General features: G+C 32.7%; 1 protein-coding gene across 3 annotated transcripts in view; it reads right to left on the bottom strand.

The window, feature by feature from the left end:
* Positions 1-19,780, bottom strand: part of LOC144972861 (poly(A)-specific ribonuclease PARN-like) — a 56,408-nt gene that overhangs the window by 13,279 nt on the left and 23,349 nt on the right. For all 3 annotated transcript variants that reach the window (XM_078914603.1, XM_078914605.1, XM_078914604.1), the window contains 12 exons: positions 19,399-19,480; positions 19,065-19,125; positions 16,984-17,146; positions 11,965-12,069; positions 11,522-11,636; positions 9,197-9,253; positions 7,429-7,506; positions 6,290-6,333; positions 5,515-5,557; positions 4,697-4,772; positions 2,348-2,458; positions 695-764 (listed from right to left, as the gene is read on the bottom strand). In XM_078914603.1, coding sequence (XP_078770729.1) covers positions 695-764; positions 2,348-2,458; positions 4,697-4,772; positions 5,515-5,557; positions 6,290-6,333; positions 7,429-7,506; positions 9,197-9,253; positions 11,522-11,636; positions 11,965-12,069; positions 16,984-17,146; positions 19,065-19,125; positions 19,399-19,480 — 1,005 coding nt within the window. The remainder of the gene's footprint in view (positions 1-694; positions 765-2,347; positions 2,459-4,696; positions 4,773-5,514; positions 5,558-6,289; positions 6,334-7,428; positions 7,507-9,196; positions 9,254-11,521; positions 11,637-11,964; positions 12,070-16,983; positions 17,147-19,064; positions 19,126-19,398; positions 19,481-19,780) is intronic.

Raw genomic sequence — 19,780 nt, 5'->3', positions numbered from 1 at the left:
AAATGAATAACATGAAACCAAATGTAAGTATAAATATAGATAAATCTAAAAGTCAAAAATCTACATTTTCTTTTTCAACTTCCAAACCTTTTAGACTCATTTGACAAAGTTTTAGTTTTTAAAATAAGTATTTTATTACATCTTTTACTCGTGAAAATGTAATTGAGAATTTTAAGAATAAAAGATTTTGAACCGAGGACTAGCATTTCAAATACAGGATTAAAAATTTTCCTGTATATCCCCTTTATAGACCTATACAACTAGAAAACTCTGGGGATAAAAAAAAATAATAAAACTTTGACTAGCCTGATTTGATGAAGACATTAGCATGCCGGAAACTAAGAAATATCAAAGAATCATATCAGGCTCAAACCTTTCCTAACTCAAGAGCAAAACAATATAAAATGTAATACAATGTGTGGAGTTTAGAGAGACAAGAGCAGAGATCTACAGAACTTCTAACCTGATTGCGTTCAACCTCCACATTTGTCTTTTCATATTTGATTATACTGACATTGCAATTATTTTACCGTAAACTGAAGAAGGTTTGAACCTATGATATTCTGCTATTGGAGCTCTTTTATACAATTTTGTTCTTTTTAATTTGATGGTCCAGGGTTTCAGGCAGCTTTGTATTTACTTCAGACTCAAAATTATGATTTAAAAAAAAAAAAAGAGAATACAGTAACTGTACTTGTTGACAAATGGTTGAACAGAATGATGTGTTGGTAGAAGGAAGTTGACAGCAGGATTCTGATAACGACCTGGAAAAAAAAAGAAGAGAAAAATATCTATTCAATGCCTTCACGGCCATAAGGTATGACAATATAAATATATTTATGAAATCAATAACCTCTGATGGCTATTATCAAACACATACACAGCTATAAGGTCTGACAATGATTATATAAGAAAACACACACAGCCATAAGGTCTGACAATGATTATATAAGAAAACACATACACAGCCATAAGGTCTGACAATGATTATATAAGAAAACACATACACAGCCATAAGGGTTGACAATGATTATATATAAGAAAACACATACACTGCCATAAGGTCTGACAATGATTATATAAGAAAACACATAAACAGCCATAAGGTCTGACAATGATTATATAAGAAAACACAAACACAGCCATAAGGTCTGACCATGATTATATAAGAAAACACAAACACAGCCATAAGGTCTGACAATGATTATATAAGAAAATACATACAATGCCATAAGGTCTGACAATTATTATATAAGAAAATACATACAATGCCATAAGGTATGACAACGATTATGAAAGAAAATACACATTCTGCCATAAGGTATGACTGAATATATATAAGAAAAAAAATTACCCCGTCATAAGGTATGACAACGATAATAAAGAAATCAATGTCATCTGACTGCTATAAATAAACACATACATAGCCATAAGGTATGACAACGATAATAAAGAAATCAATGTCATATGACTGCTATAAATAAACACCTTACATAATAAAGAAATCAATGTCATCTGACTGCTATAAATAAACACATACACAGCCATAAGGTTTGACAATGATAATAAAGAAATCAATGTCATATGACTGCTATAAATAAACACCTTACACTGCCATAAGGTGTGACAACGATTATATAAGAAATCAATGTCCTCTGACTGCTATAAAGTCGACTGATTAAAAAAAAAAGAAGCTTTCCCTTACTTCGTTAGTATATTGTGATTCAGAACACAGTCAATACTACTGCCATTATTGGTTGATTTAATTTCATGTCATACTCTAAAAATTAAGCGATCCATATTATAAGGAAGATGATTTAAAGCATGTTTTTCTTTAAAAAAAAAAATCATTTGAGATATAATTGATTTTGAAGTCCAATATATATAATTTATAATTGTTGACCAATATCGGGCAGTATATTGACCTGAGAGCAAATCATAAAGTTTACAGCCCAAGATATTGAATCAGTTGCTCTGCTCTAACCATATCCTGACGATTTGTGAAATGAAAATTTAATACTTAAAGACTGTGGCATGAAATGAAAACTTAAAATATTGGTTGATGACAACAATCAAGGATTGAAGCATGCTAATTTTTACGTCATTAGCAAAGCCATGGATCAGATACCACTTTGTGTATGATTGGTTTGTTTACGTACTACACCATTAATTGGTCAGATATAATGTTTTAATTTTAGACCCAAACTTTAATAGGAACAAAGGAGAAAGCAAGTATTTCGATAAAGCAGCTTGAGCAGAGCTTCCATTTAATAGATATCACCATTTAATGCAAATTATCTGCCTATCAATTATTTTTAAAACAAAACAAAACAAAACTTGAACTTACCCAGGAAATTAACCAAAGAGGCAAAACAAGATCCAGTAACTAGAGCGTCGTAACCAGCCTCATGAAAATTACCCACACCATCTCCATATTTGGAAAATTCCTCTGGATGTTCTAATTTGAAAAAATCAAAAAGCACAAAAATTGAGGACTTCTCTCAATTTCGTCTGGTCAAAGTTTTTATTTTGACTATATCCAGCTTCAGTATATAATTTACAGTGGTTTCAAAGCTAGTGCCCAATGACTGAATGCCCTTTCTGCCAAAGTGTCCACATGTCTAATGAAATAATAATGAAATTTGTCACTTTGATTGCCCATTCCTTTGGTGTCATTTGGCCTGTTTGTCCATTCATTTAACACTGACAACACGTTATCAAAGCTTTATATAATTAATAAATGCTTTATCCTACCAACTAGTCAATCAAGCAACTAAACCTTGTTTAGAGTTTTGGTAAAACATGCTGATTGCTGATCATTCAAAATCATTGTTCAGCAGATAAGAATTATCCTGAGTTTTTTTTTTTCACGGTAGGGCCAGGTGGAAACAGGGAAGTTTAGATCAGTCATGTAAAATGGATGACAACCCCCCCCCCCCCCCAAAAAAAAAAAAAACAAAAACAAAAAAAACGATAATGTTGAGATCAATTTCGCAAACACAAGAAGACTCTATTAACAACGTTTATGGCATGTAATAAGAATCAATAAAATTTAAATGTGATTTTTTAAGAAACATAGAAAAAACAATTCCATAAGGTTATTTTTATAATTGACGAAAGTAACCTTAGCATCAAATAAATTTATAGCTAATAAAAAAGTCATACTCAACAAAAAATATTCCTGGTATGAACTATTTATCAGTCGAAGAGAAATTATAGATATAGAATTTGCCATTGCTTGAGTGAAAGAAGATATAAAGAAAGAATATAGATATTGAATTTGCCTTTGCTTGAATGAAAGAAGAGATAAAGAGAGAATTTCGATATTGAATTTGCCATTGGTCGAGTGACGGAATAGTTAGAAGTGATAAAATAGAGAAGCTGGAAATCTAATCAAAAAGTGGTCTGACAATCTGCCCCGATATCAAACAAGAGGATTAAAATAAAAAAAAGATTTCAACAGAGGACAAAATTTATTTACAGGGTGATTGAATAGTAACTCCCTATTTTTAGATAACTAAAATATTTCTGAACTATAATTCCTACAATTAATGAACATGAAAAGAAAGTGTATTGCATGGAGTTTTATTCCAAATTTGATTTAGGAAGCAGCGCTTGCCTCCAGTTTCTCAAACTGACTGGGAACTGCATCTGTGGTAATGAGCGTTTTATGACTTCATGCCAACTTGAGCATGGCTTCCTTTAATGGTTCTCCAGCATCTTTGGACTTGAACAACTGATTTCTAAACTTCGTAACGTGCTGCTAACTGGGCACATTCCTGTAAGGTATGACGTCAGGTAAGTTTTGTAAGGCTTTTGAAATTTCAAACAAATTAACAGATCTCAAAAGAAAACGAATTATTTGCCATAAATCAAGGAACACACACAAAAAAATTAACAGATCTGTAAAGATAATATGCACATAGATATAATTGCCATACATTAAGGAACAGTCACAAAGAAGTTGAGAAAAATAGTAAAATATTTGAAAAAATTATAAGTATTTTAAAAAGGGAGTTACTTTTCAATCACCCTGAATAATAGAGAGTATCATTTTAATGTCAGAGTAGAAGATCTGTGGCCTTATATAATCATGTGCAAAAAGAGTTTGAAATAGTATACATAAATTTGGGAGAATCAAAACGTATTCTATGGCTATAGATCCAAGAATAAAATGGCTGCATTAGATTATCATCTGGGACAGATCATAAAAAGCACAGCAAAAGAGAATGAGGACCAAGCAATTTATGATGAAAAACTTCATTCATTAAGTATCTTTAAGTTAGCATATGACATATAAAATTTTGGGGCTTTTAACTCAATTGCGATTAACATAAAAGAGAAAAAAATAAATTCGTTTGATTGCCAATTCATATGAACACGAGATATTTGATGAACCAGTGTATATATATCACCTGTGTGCCCATTCCATTTGTATGTCCTCTTTCCTTGCCCTCATACTATATATATATATCTCCATTACGTGGCAAACACTGAACTACTAAATGATGGAAAGGATTTATTTAAGGAAGTTGATTTTATGACTAAAATAGCAAGTAATGTTCTTTCGTATCCATATAAAAAATAAAAATAAATTCCTCAATGACTAGACCTGTTTATGTAACAACCTTTGATAACATGGATAAACAACATGAAGGTCTGATTTAGAAAGGAAAAATATAAAATTTTCATTTACCTATTATGGCTTCTGTAAATGGTGGATGCTTCAATGTAACTCTTAGATCTTCCAAACTGGTTCCTAAAAAGTATTCCTGGAAGACAGAAAGACAGTGAATTATAGTTTTCAGCCAAAAATATCTAACAATTCCCATAAACATTCATGACTAAATAGTTATAAAACTGTCTGGCTCATGAAGCATACTAGGGGAAAATCTGGAGTCTGACAAAATATTGAGTTGAACCCAAGTTTCATGAGTCATTCTGGAAGTCCCAAGAGCTCAACTGACAAGAGTTCTTCCTTCACAAGCAAAGGGACCAGTACTGATAATGGGTTCAGTCTATAGTAGCTGGGTCTCTTAGATCAAGCAGAAAAGACTTTACAATAGACTGACATTATATCCAAAGGATAATAAGCAATTGCTTCTGTCTTCTTAAGCTATAGAAATAGGGATAACCTACAGCTCCATAGGCATAAAGGGCCTAAATGAAATCCCGATAAAACGCATGATAAGTTTCATTATTTGTATTTTGGGATTATGCATTGCATTGTATATAAATATATATTAAAATATGATTAAGTTCTACAGCATTTGTAGCAAAATGAATCATAATAAATACTTTAATGGTCGCAAACCGTTGGAAAAACTCAACAATGCAGGTGATTTTTATAAAATGACTACATAATGATCTAATGTAAATGAATTGTTACGTGAGGTGTTAAAATAAAACATTTTCCTTGTATAGTTTTACTCAATACTTGTAGAAAAGATGGTTCTTTGGCTCTTAGAATTGAATGATTTGCGACCCAGGCCACTGATATATGAATAACCTTACCTTGAATGGAGCAGTGTTGGCAACAAGCTTTGTGTCTAATAACCTGTGAAAAGAAACCAAATAAAGGTAAAATGAATTAATAAAATATCTAATTAAAAAGCGATCCATGATACCTTTGCAGTTTTGAATAAAGACATATTGTTAAAATTTTTAAAAATCATATTAATGTGGTCTATGGCAGCAGCTTCTTATGGTTCTCACACTACTATGTTATGACGGTCGACCCAATCAGCAAAGTCCGGTCCGCATTCATGCACCGTCGCGAACCCGCCCAATAGCATCGTCACAACACACAGTTCAACTAGAAGCTCTGCCGTTTCGAGTTCTTGCCCACATTGGGTACACGTAGGACAGGTGGAAAGTCCCCACTGATGAAGCGCCTTTGCTGTGAGGCAGCTCCTCGACCGAAGCCGATTCGCAGCCACCCAGTGTCTCCTCTTACTGGTATTTAAACCTGGCAACTTCTCACCAAGCTTAGAGGAGTGTATGTCCCCACCCCCACGAGGGATTGAGTTCGTCCAAACCGACTTCCATCTTGTATATGCATCTCTGTCCGTGTTGCATGTGGCAATTTACCAGCTAGCTTTGTTGAGTCAAATATTTCAGTTTCAATATTAACACTCTATTGCAAGCACTTTTCTACCTTAAGCTCATTAAAGGGGAGATAAACTGTCATATCACTAGCATACTTTCACTATTTCATACAATGGCTTCACAGTATAGTGATTATAGTGTGATTTTCATTTTCTTTAACAATGTAAATAAAAAGACTTACTTTGGGAAAACAGTACTTATCACTTCCTTGAATTCAGTTAATTCCTATGGATTGAGAACGACATAGAAGATCAGACATTTTACCTTAGAAAGACGTTGGCAGATGGCAAATATGTATTGTGACAATTTATAACAATTTAAAAAAGAAGAAAAAGAAAAAAGAAAAATAACAGGCCGTAAAAAATTATCCTTTATATACGAAGTAATTATATTGATTACATCATGCTCTATATGAATATTACATAATTAAGTTCATATAAATAAAACAAAAATATACATAACAGATCTCTCCATCCACTCCCTCCGTTCTCCATTCAATAACCCCCCCCCCCCCAAAAAAAATAAAAAAAAATAAAATAAATATATATAAATAAATCCTAAATATTACTTTAAGGATAGAAAATAATTTTTCTAAAACTGAATGAAAAGCAAAGACAAAACTACCAAAATAGTGATCTGTGTCAAATAGATATAAAATCTACCACATAAAAAACGATTAACAAAGTTAATTACCATTCTCAACAAATTTTGACCAATAATCATAAAATCTATTGTCAGAATTGTGTCCAATACTTTGCATTTGATGAGTAAAATGGTCCACTCGTGTGGGAAACAAAATTGATAATTTCAAAGCAAAAAAAAAAAAAGTGACGAGGCAGGAATTAAGCTTTTTTGTCTTCTCTAAATTAACATTATTTAAATCAATACCCACAAACTGTTTCATGGTCACATATTTAAAATCTTTTAAAACATATTGCTAATTGTTTGTCAATGAGAGTCAAATGTAATTTAAAAAAAAACAAAACCCAACGGAAAAAAAACCCTTTAGTTCCATTACAGTGTTAAATTGTCAAACAAAACAAAAACAAACAAAAAACGAAAAAAAACCCCAAAAAAACAAAAAGAAAAAACAGTGAAAATTACAAAACTGGAACAAAAATGTTCAAATGAGCAACCTATCTTATTGTGTTTTAAATTTCTTAAAAGAAGACTGTCTATCATAATTTAATTCTCTCGTTTTCACAAGAAAAAGCAATTTGTTTGATTTTCATTCATGTTGAACGTATATGGGATATTAGTGACCTTTATAACCCCTAAGGGTTATGATTATTATGATTATAAACGATTCTATACACCAACCTGTGGGATAGGTCCATAAAAATGGTTGAAAGAGTGAATGACATCCAAATACATGTTGTGTCCCACTACAAGTTTACCCTGGTTAAAAAAAAAAAGTATTTTATTACTATTCCAGAATTCAAAAGTTAAATCAATCAAACTTAAGCACGAATGGCTTGTTATCATTAGGAACAAATGTTTGTTTATGTTTTTAAGGGTTTTACGATGCATGCAACACCTGTAAGTCATATCAGCGTCAGTAAAAAGGAAAAAATATTGGATAGTAAAAATTTCACGCATTACAATTGAACTACCAAAGAAAAAGTAAGATAAAGGGGAATTGGTTCAAATTGGGAACATATGTAGATACCAAGAGCACTCTATAAGTGTACATAGTTTGAGATCACATAAATGTCACATCCCCTGACACAATCACAGATCCCCACCAAGAGGAATACACTCAAATGCTTACAAATAATATATATCAAAACAGAATACATAACTAACAGTACATAACAGAGAGATGATTTACAAGGGAAAAAATATCATCTCCCAAAACTAACAATACATTTGACTTTTCCCTCCCAGCCAGGGTCAGGACAAAACCAAGTAATCTCATTCCAAAGACAAAAGCAAGTTGGAAAACAGATACAGTGGGATAGAAGACACAGCAAATACCTCTCTGCCCACTATGGGAGGTCAGGAACCCCACCCAGATTTGAAACAAATGATAAGAAGCCATTAGTGCTTAAGTTTAATTAATTAAACTTTAGCACTAATAGCTTGTTATCGTTTGTTTCAAACTATATCCTTTTTTTTTTCTTGACGTTATATTATTTTACAGTCAATATCCACAAGCCTGTGTGTAGTATATATAATAAGAAGATTAAGTAAACTGGAAAATAAGACGGTAAACGTTGGATATCTCTAATTCCAAACGTTTAATAAATGCTTTAAAAAAAATAATAACAATAATTAAAAAATAGCTTGTTATCATGTCAGGACCAACCAAGAAATATAAAATCTATTTTCCTCTTAGATATTTCAAATTTTAATAAAATGACATTTTGCATCAATCAGAAACTAAACATTCTAAAATTGAACTCCTATTATGTGCGATTTAAAATGAAGAGTTTTTCACTCAAATAATGCCATAACACTGGAAATCAACAAAATCTTAAACAAAATTTTCTTTTGTTATTTGTGAATAGATATCTTCAAAGGATATTAAATTAATCAAAATAAAAAACCCAAGATTTACTGATACAAACTGGCCAGACAAATATCGAAGAAGAAAACAAGAAGCATAAATGAAGATTAGAAAGATAAACTTTACAAAAATTCCCAAAATTGCATAAATAAGAGCAAATTGAAACTGCCAAGGTAAATGGAAGTGGGGAAGACCAGGGTCCAACTAAAGAAATGATTTGCAACAAATTGGTAACATCTGTGATTCTTGGTGGTAGGCCTACCCTGAGAAAATAAATTGGAACAAAAATCATAGTCTGCAGTGAAACAACATTAGGATAAAAAGATAATTTTGTAGGTTCCGATTTTGCTCTGCATGAGTTTTAGATCTGCTTGAGAAGCAATAGCTACCAATAAAAAACTGTATCCACTTTTGAGGTGCGAAAAGTATGAAAAGAAATATATTAACAAACTTATTACTTTATAGACAATGGACTCCGTAATAGTTAAAAGTCACATTACTCTATCATATAATGGTCATTTTTCTAAAATTCAAAATTGAATCTAAAATACAAATAACACAAAATGCATTGATACTCACTGATTCTGTGACCAATTTCATGACTTTTGAGAAGCCTACTTGAAGATCAAGTTCCATCTGTAAAAGGAAAAGAAAAAGAAGAGAAAAAAAAAAAGGAACCCGAAAAATTAAATGAGAAAAAAATACTAATCTTAACTTAAGCAAGTAGCATATTTATGAATAAAAGGATGATAAAGAAAATAGTTTATGATTAAAATTTTTTTAATTTGATCCGCTGAATTGGTTATTGATTAAACTTTTGTATTTCTGATTACCAATAGAATAATTGCATCACAATAATATCATTGTTTGACCCTTTCTATTTCTAATACACTCATCTAAAAGAAACAAAAATCTTGCTCAATATAATGCAACTCTCCAATATGAAACTACCAAAAATCTAGCTTGAAATCAACAGATATTTTAAAATTCATTGAAAAAGATATTAAAATTTTTTTTATATAGGCTATATATATAGTTGTGCTCATATTTCTTGTTCTGATCATTTTTTGTTTGTTGTAATGACATCATTTTTTTTGGAAGGCCTCACTGGTCAAGCGTTGCATTCCAATGTTGAGCATGGACATTGACAATAATTGCAAATCCGGCTTCAGTGAAAGGTAAAGGTATCCTATTCCACTCACCTCAGGTGTTGATAAGTACTGGAGTGAATGAGTATCCACAGTAGTGGCTATTGTAAGACACAGCGTCTAATCTACACTGAAAATCTGACCACATATTTTCCCCACCATCCCTAACGCTGATGTAACCTCGCCTGACAGGTGCCAGGTAACAACGATTGACTGATTGGTTCCAAAAGTGAAGATTTCCCCCATGCCCCCACGTAAATAGCAGGAATTCTGTGCCAATTAACCTCCTGGTCTTTATGTCAAAATAATTACAAGCAGAATTCAACTAATTCTCGCAAACCTCTCCTTTTTATCAGTCCAACTTCCATTTCGATACCTCCAATACTTATTCCACAAGCATTTATCTAAATGTACCTAGTCTTTCATAAATTTTTAATAATTTGTAATCATCTAAAGTATCTCTATATAAATCTTGATATTTTTTGGTGTGATTCACATTGCACAAGTTATACTACAAAATGAGATAAGTTTCAATTTGTTTTCAGTTTGTTATTTTGAAACAATCTGTTTTCTGCAATAAGCCAGGAAACAATGTAGTCATTTCTCTAGCCTTTTTTGTTGAAATTAAGAACTAACATCTTGTTTTATTCTTAATTTTTCATAACAATAATAATAATAATAATAATAATAATAATAATAATAATAATAATAACAATAATAATAATAATAATAATAATAATAATAATAATAATAATAATAATAATAATAATAATAATAATAATAATAATAAATAATAATAATAATAATAATAATAATAATAATAATAATAATAATAATAATAATAATAATAATAATAATAATAAATAACATTAAAAATACATTGAATTTGTTGAACGCTCTACATATCACAAGGAAGTGCTCAGAGCGCTTCACAAGTGTATCAAAACATCAATTCAGAAAAAAAAAATCGATGTCTTAAGATGCTTTTTAAAACATTTTCCCATTTTTTCTTCTTTCTTTTAATGCTGTAATTCTTTCCATTTCTTTTCTTATTTTTCAATTTGGTCAAAGATAATTGTCATTTTTTCTTCTTTCTTTTAATGCTGTAATTCTTTCCATTTCTTTTCTTATTTTTCAATTTGGTCAAAGATAATTGTATTTGGTTTATAAATTGAAGGTTATTTGAGTAATCTTATTAACATTAACAAAAAAAAAAAAAAGATTTGGGCCCAAGACCTTGATTTAGTTAAACTGCTAGAGCATTAGACATATGTGAATGATTGAACTTAGAATTTTCCAACCTCTTTTTGGTGCCTTATGATTAGCCTAGTCAGTGCTCAGTGTGTACACATTATGTTATACAGAGTAAAGAATTCCTATGAAATAACAAAACTCTACAACAACCCTATGAATACTACACTCTTTTCCATTAAATATTTTTAGAAGATTTCAAACTGATTTAAAAGAAAAACTAACCATTTATATCCCAACCGAGCAAACAAAAACATAAATAAACAGTGTTTTACTGTTATTCTTCTGCTAAGCTTCACATTGTTTGTACAACTTCAAACCTTGCACCTTTCAACTGTCAAAGGATATTAGGGCAGGCCACTTATCAAAACGAGGTCTATGTAACCTTTCTCTCATCGTCCAAAAATGACCAATAAGCAATCACAGCTAAAAGCAAAACTAAGGAATGCAATGTATGAACAGAGAACAACAAATGTATTTAAAAGATTTTATTTTTTTGACTTACTCTATCTTTTTCTTCTCTCTTCTTTTCTTTATCGTCTGCATTATTGCATTTTGACACTTGAATAAATCTTTCTTTCTTTTCTCCTGATTTTGTCTCTAATCCTAAGAGTGGATAGCTGAAAAAGAGAAGTTACACAATCGAATTGTTGTAAAAATAAAAAAAATAATGTCCAAATGCAAAACGTACTAGATTTGAAAAAGAAACAATACAAGAAAACAAAACATTAAAAAAATCCCAACAAAAGGAAATAAAACAAAATAAAAATATAAATTTACAGGCCTCAAATATCACAAATATGTTAAACATAATAAGAGATTATAATGATTTAAAGGTTGTTTAATTAGAGTAAACATAAGTTGTTTTTTGTTTTTAAATTAAAAACAAAAGGATCCTGTACATTTTTGATGTTCATCAATATATTTATTCAAACAATAAATACTCACTCTTGTTCTAATGACAGGTAAATCAATTTTCTTTTAAAAGCGTCACATGGTGACAGAGCCAGTGGTTCAGTTTCTTCACTCTTGAGGAATAGATCTATTTTTTCACTGAAAGAATCAGACAATTGAAAAATGAATTCATAAAACATAATTTCTTTTTTTTTCTTTAAACAAATCAAAGACTGGCAAATATACTGGGTGTCCATAAAGACTTTCCCTGATTTTAAAGACTTATTATAGATATTTACATCTGGTTTTCACCATCTTATAAGGACAATTCAATCATTTATGCCTATAAGTCATCGACCCTCATTACACCACCAAAGTGAGCAAAATGAACATGAACTTAAAAGACACTTTACGACCTCTCTATTTCAGAATCACAACAGGTGTGACAAAATTCTCTTTGTGTAATGTGATTGCATGGAATGAAATCACCATAAGTGGCTAAACATTTCATACCCCAGTTGGCAGATCATTACAGGACATGAAAACGATTAAAAAAAAAAACAAATAACCAAAGAAATGGGTATTCTAAATTTTCTGAGACACAATGTGAATGTTTGGTATCGGCAGATGCACAAAAGAGTTATAGGCCCATCTTTCTTAACTGTGCAAACAATTGCTGTAAATGTCTATTTGGGCATCAATGTTTTTGTTTAGTCATCTTAACAATGCCACTACTACATTATCTCATTCGTCTGTAGTGTTTCATTCATCCTGTTTTGTTGATAAAGGGGAAACCTGAAACGTCCATTTTTATCTGTTTTCATCTTATTTATATTAAATTGAAGTGTTTATTCAATTTCACTTTGTTATATATAAATATTTTATGAAAATAAGTGAGTGGATTATATTTAATTAATAGATAAATTTGTCAAACTCCACTTCAAGCTTTAAAATCATTCTCCAACCAGCTTTTAAACCCAATTAAGGTTATTCAAAAACCACACGGAACCTGTTTGATGATCTGTCAGGGTGATATGTGGGACAAAGCCATAAACACTTCAAAAGAGAAAAATCCTAGCATCCCAACCAAATTCAAACCATCCTCAGGCAAGTGACATCCATATGCCCATAGTTGCATTCAGACAAATAAAACACGGAAAAATCATTTAAGATTATTTGCCAAAGGTGTAAGTTTTGCTCTCTCTCACTGTGTATGTTACAAATAACTTTAAGTTTAAGCAGGGTTTCCACAGCAATTCAATTTTGAAATTCAAGGAGTTTTCAAGGTGATTTTTAAAATGCAAGGATTAAAACAAATTATTCATTCAAAGCTTTTCTCCGCTAACAACTCAACTCCTTAACATCTGTTTCCACAGCAATGTAAGGGCTTAAAGTTCACTTTTATTCAACTTAGCTGAAGACATCAAGGCTAAAGAACCTGGTGCACTTTATTTGATTTGTGTGTGTGTGTGTGTGTGGGAGAGAGATAGAGAAAGAGTACTCAAAGTGAATATAGTGATGCGAACAGAAAGATGAAAGTGAATAACTAACTAGGCTAAAGAACTGAGTGAATTTTGTTGAATTTGCACTCAGCCATTCAGGGCGTTTCATCTATGCAGCTTCGAGCACAATCTATTGTCTTTTGGCCTTGCATGACTGCAAATATCCAGGATACATGGTCAAGAGGCCATGAATGTAACTGCAATGCATCCTGTTAGGCACCTCTACTGTCTGAACCATCACTCCCACCTTCCACCACTTTCGAGCAAGTCTTTTCTGACTTCTTTGAGTTTGGATGTCACTACTATCTGTTAACTTGGGACCGGTTATCAGGTTGCTCTGCACTTTTTCCACTCTATCTGGGAGCGCTTGGTAAGGAGTGCACGGTTGATACCTGGATACATTCCCTCTTCGCGACATTTGAGGTTCCTGGGGAGTTGTCAAGTGACAATAGATCAAACTTCACGAAGGATATCCTCCAAGAAAAAGGGCGCATTACGTTATGCATTTCATCGCCGTACTATTCCAAATCAATTGGACGGTAGAAGTTGCTATTAAACCTGCAAAGAATCTATGGTTGTCTTGATAACGATAAGTTCCTCAGAGCCCTCCTTCAATTACACAACACCCCTGAGCCAGACTGCAATCTTTTACTAGCCCAGATCATTTTCAGCCAACCCTTTTGAGATCCTCTTTCGTTCACAACCTCACGTACAATCAAGTGTTGGCCAACAAAGGAGAAACTATGCACACGTTTCACAAGGTCATCTGAGGCTCTAAATGAGCATGCTACATGATTATCCCCTCTCAATGTGGGTGACAAATGCTTTATCCAGAATCAAACTAAGTTAACGTATGTTTCATATTGCAATTGCCTAGAAATAAACATTTTAATTGATTTGAATTGTATGTGTGTGTGAGTGTGCACGAGCGTATGTATGTGTGCATTTGAAGACAGAAAGAGAGACTAATAGATAAATATATAGATGGGCAGGTTGAAAGATAGAGATAGAGAGAGAGAGAGAGAGAGAGAGAGAGAGAGAGAGAGAGAGAGAGAGAGAGAGAGAGAGAGAGAGAGAGAGAGAGAGAGATAAGAGAGAGATTGAGGTCAAAGTGTTTGTGATTTTATATCATTGGTAAGTATAGGAAGATGAAAAGTGAACTTCTCTGATTTGTGTGTGTGTGTGTGTGTTGGTGTGTGTGTGTGTGTGTGTGTGTGAGACAGTGCTCAACGTGTGTGTAGTGATTAGAAATAATATTGGTGGTGGTAGGGGTGGCGTTGTGGTGGTTGTAGTAGTGGTAGTAGGGATGGTGATGTGGTTGTGGTGGTGGTAGGGATGAAGATGCGGTGGTTGTAGTAGTGGTGGTAGGAATGGTGATGCGGTAGTGGTGGTAGGGATGGTGATGTGGTGGTTGTAGTAGTGGTGGTAGGGATGGTGCTGTGGTTAATGTAGTAGTTGTGGTGGGGATGGTGATGTGATGGTGGTTGTAGTAGTAGTAGGGATGGTTATGAGGCGGTTGTAGTTGTAGTGGTGGGAGTAAGGATGGCGATGATGTGGTGTGCTTTTGGTGGTAGTGATAATGATAGACCTGTAAATGAGCTCTATAAAAATTGACTGAAACTCTTCGACAAACTGAAGATTCAATTATTTTTAAAAAAATAAGGGCATCATTGGAGAGGAGAGTGATAAATACAATACATTAAAACAGTGGGTGTTATTTCTTACTGGAAGTATGACTATGACTGCCATAATTTGATGTAGAAGGAATGCTAAATAAGCATGTCATTTATATAGGTAAAGCTGACTTCATCAAAATCATATTCCTGCCTCTGAAATTTTTTTGACATAGTCAGAAAAATAATCACCATTATCATCTTTAACTTCTAGCCATGACCTATTGAATTTATTCCTCACATCTTTATCGATGCTCGACAAGTCTGAATTGCGATCCACGAACAGCTAAGCCATTGTGAGAACATTAGAATAATGTAGCAATGAGCAAACTTGATTTTCAATCAGTAAATGACCGAAAAAAAAAACTTAAATAAATATGACTTCTGGCCAATACACTGAATTATTAAGTAGAAGTGAATTATCAAGAAGAAACTTCGGCAGGCGTAGCGGAAAAATTCAAAGAATCGAAATGAAGGTAAATCGCCACAAAACAGCAAGCTCGCTTGGGCTTGAGCAAAACAATGGCAGAAAACGTCCTGATTTGCACGGGAATTAATTAGGCTACTTACCATTGTTCCTTATAATCAGGTACTCAATCAGTGAAGAAACGGTCAACCAGTTTGTTTACAACGTGAGGCAATCGAAATGTACTTGTAGCAATCTATCCTAACTTTCGATTTGAAGGTGTCTACATAACATTCGCAATTTACTTTATCATACTTTTGAGACTCGCCAGGTAAATGTGGTCAATTTTGGCTTAGATGAAACAGTGAAATTTATCGCTCGGTGGCTCAATTAAAATTGGCTACAGTTGGGATCACGACGGGTTTGGAAAGTGAAAAAATAATTTAACGAAGGATGTGTGAAAATACCCAGGGATGTGTTCAGACACGCCTTTTATAAAAAGCGTCGCTTAGTCTTGACAATATATACATCGTTAATATAAACGGTCCCCATGAGCTATGCGTAGCGCTGTGGAACACTCCTAATTACTTTACAGTCATTCGACTACAATTTGTGAATTCTTTCTTTTTTTATTTATTTATTTCTTTCTTTCCTTTTTTTAAATATTTGAATTTGACAAATTGACTGATTTCAGTTAATTGACTGAGAATTTACAGGTCTATAATGATGATGATGATGTGGTGGTGGTGGTTGTAGTAGTGGAGGTAGTGATAATGATGATGATGTGGTGGTGATGATTGTAGTAGTGGTGGTAGGGATAATGACGACGATGATGAATTGGTGGTGGTTGTAATCGTGGTGGTAGTGAATGATGATCATGATACGGTAGTGGCTGTAGTAGTGGTGGTATTAATGATGATGAAGCAGTTGCTGTATTTATGCTGATAGTGGTGAAGTTGGTGTTATGGTTGCAGTCGTGGTGGTAGTGACGATGATGTGATGTTGTTGTACTGGTGGTGGTACTGATGATGATGATGATGATGATGATGATGATGATGATGATGATAACGACGATGTGGTGACCTCACAAATTCAAGGAGTTTTCTCCTAAAATGAAATTTAAGGAGTTTCCAAGGCGATTTTCTCAGTAATATCAAAATCAAGAATTTTTCAAGGTCCTTGAATTTAAGGAGGCAGCGGGAACCCTGTTTAAGCGGAATTCGCTCTGATGTAGGTATAATATGCAACAAAGTGCTTGACTAATTACAAGTAGAATCCCTCTGTGCCTTAAATGGCTTGTTGAATTAAAATTGTGAATGACCATCAATTTAGTCTGAAAACAAAATTTTTCATACAGTACAAAATTAATATTTCAAGTAAAATCGAGTTCCACTCAAGCCTTTTGTGATAAATATTAAATTCAGTTTGGAATAAATAATTACAAATCAAAATAGAAATACAAAACATAGGATTAAAGGGTTGATATAATTACCGTAAATTTTGAATGAATTCCTTGTGTTCTGGTGGTATCACAAACTTCTTTTTGTCTGTTACCCCACCAGGGCTGCAGAATGGATTGAAAGATGAGTTGTTTCTATCTGCTTGTTTCTTTTCTCTCAATTTGACTTCTTGGTCATAATTCAAATATGGGATCCCTGTGAGAAGAACAAAAGTGGAGTTTGCAAGTTGTAATATATAGCCCATAATTGCAGTTGATCATCAGACCTGCAAATATGTGCACGTTTATCCCGTTTTCTATGGATTAAGTGTAGTATTCTTAGAGCCATAAGAGTTAATGGAGCAAGGCATGTCCCAGTTTCTGTAGCATGAAACAGACAGTAGCAAGTGCTTTCCAAACATGAAAAGACAGGACAGAAATCAAATAATTCTATAGTTTACATAGCTGCATACAGTAATTCAAGAGACTCTTAAGACTAAGGGAGCCCAAAAACTACCATGTTAAAAGTCCTGGGATTTTCTAAGTAATATACATTTTAAAAAAACCAAGTCTCCAAAATGATTTGGGAAGGTTTTATAATGCTGCAAAGTACTATTTATCTAGTCTTTAAGAGCCAGAGTTCAACCCAGTTTCTGTTGCATTAAATGGACATTGCTAGCTATCCTTTGTATAGGATACTAGTTTATTTCAAAATATTTTCCACCAAATCCAACAGATCCAATTACCAAATCACTGCTGGGTGTACAGGGGAATCACAAACAAAAAGAACTATTGACGGCACATGGGATCAAAACCAGTCCCTTTGTGTGTGAAGTGAGTGCTCTACCAAGTAAGCTATTGGGACCCCCAAAATATTATATATATTATTTACTTTAAATAAGTTGATTGAGAAACAATGGTCTTCATAAAAGTTGATTTTTCAAATTACATTTGCATGGTCCATTGGCACAATATTATTATTATTAGGTCGATTTTGAAAGATAATTTGTTTCTTGCTTTTACTACTGAAATATTTTTAATAAGAGTTGTGCAAAACTTAGAAGGAGGACGATTAATAAAATTATATCAACCAGTATTGAGAGCTTTCGCTTCTCACTGATCAACACAACAAAAATAGCTCACAGCCTTACATCGCTATTATGTCTGGATTTATACAGAAAGTTGAATTTATTGTCGAAAAATATAAAAATTTTCAAATTCAAGGTGTAAATGACTTCACATACTTAGGCAAAGTTAGTGAAATAGGAGGTACGGAAGAAGATTTCAAAGCCAGAATAAGGAAAGCAGTCTTTTGGCGCCTTGTCACTCATAGTAAAAGCAACAGCTATCTCTAATGCAACTAAACAGAATATTTGGTTCCAATGTAAAACCTGTTCTTCTGTATTGACCTGAAACCTGGAGGGTCACAAAAAAATCGAGTTAAATCTATATGACTTTAATGAGGAGACTTAAGTTTGCTCTCTTAAACAGATAAAAAATAACGTTATGTATTTCTGGTCATTTTCAATTTCAAATTCACTTTTTGGTGTCTTCTTCACACAATAAATACCAGATTGAAGAGATGTGTTACACATAAGAAAAGCCAGATTCAAGATATTAACTCCTTTTTTTTTTCAAAAAAAGTTTAGGTCGACTATTATTGTTGATATGTGTGTCCAAAACAAAACAAAAAATTATAGTATCAAAAAGAAAAATTATAGTATTTTCCTGGTAGTTTTGAAGTAAATCTTTGATGTCAAAACATTGCTTGAAAGCTTCATATCTGTATGTAGGTCGTTCCGTAATGGAACATTTTTGGGAAATAATAATAACCTAGACGCAAAGCAATTGAAAAAGAAATGTTGAAGAGAAAATGGAAATGGATTGGTCATACTCTTAGAAAACCGACAAAAGCATCACCCAGCAAGCTTTGACCTGGAATCAACAGGCAAACAAAAGGAGGGCTGACCAAAGAACACATGGAGAAGAGATGTAGAAGCAGACAATCAGCCTTCTGGACAGACATGGAAAAGATTGGAAGTGATGGCACAGGACAGAAAAAAGTGAAGGAACTTCGTTGATGGCTTATGCCCTTGTAGGGGCAAAAGGACAAAGTAAGTAAGTAAGACACAAACCTTCTTTAAACACCTTGTTAAAATCAAAATCATGGGATATCAAAAAATCAATCGATGAAGTCTGGAGAAAAACAGAGAAATAAACATGTAGTAAATTTTAAAAATATAAAATAAAAACATTAATGATGACAGAAAAAAATATAAAATGAAAAACCATTACTCAAAGACTGCTCCACACATTTGATGTAACTTTTTTTTTTTACAGAGGTTCAATTGAACTTGAATGTCATGTAAAACACAATATCAGTTCAAACTGAACTTTGTAAAAATATTTTAACAATGATTATTATTTTATTTTAAAAAAGAGTAAATGAAACCCCTCCTCCCAATTTACCTGACACAGAAATCTTCGATCTGGTGACTGATGGTTGAATGGACGAGGGAAAATATAGAAATTGAATGGTTTTGCTTCATACCTGGAAGAAAAGAATCAATCATAACACATTCATTTGATGATACATTTTCAATTTGTATGTTCTGTTATTTGTGGCACTTTTAAGTCACACAAATGCCTAATTACAGCTTGTAGTTCATGAGCCATTCAATGAAAGAGTTATCAAAACTTGGTGCTTTCAAATCCCAATCAAATTAGACAAGGCGTTGAATCACTAGGCATGTGGTTGTCCTTCATAGCATGCTGGAAACAAAAGTTCCATAATTGGTAAATCTTATCTTGGCAAACAACTTAGGAAACTAAAGAATTTTCTAACTGAAAT

The sequence above is a fragment of the Berghia stephanieae genome, chromosome 5 (genome assembly GCF_034508935.2).
Source record: "Berghia stephanieae isolate SIO BIC M18660-M18661 chromosome 5, UCSD_Bste_1.3, whole genome shotgun sequence".
Taxonomy (NCBI): Eukaryota; Metazoa; Mollusca; class Gastropoda; order Nudibranchia; family Aeolidiidae; genus Berghia; species Berghia stephanieae.
This window is presented reverse-complemented; position numbering and strand designations above follow the sequence as displayed.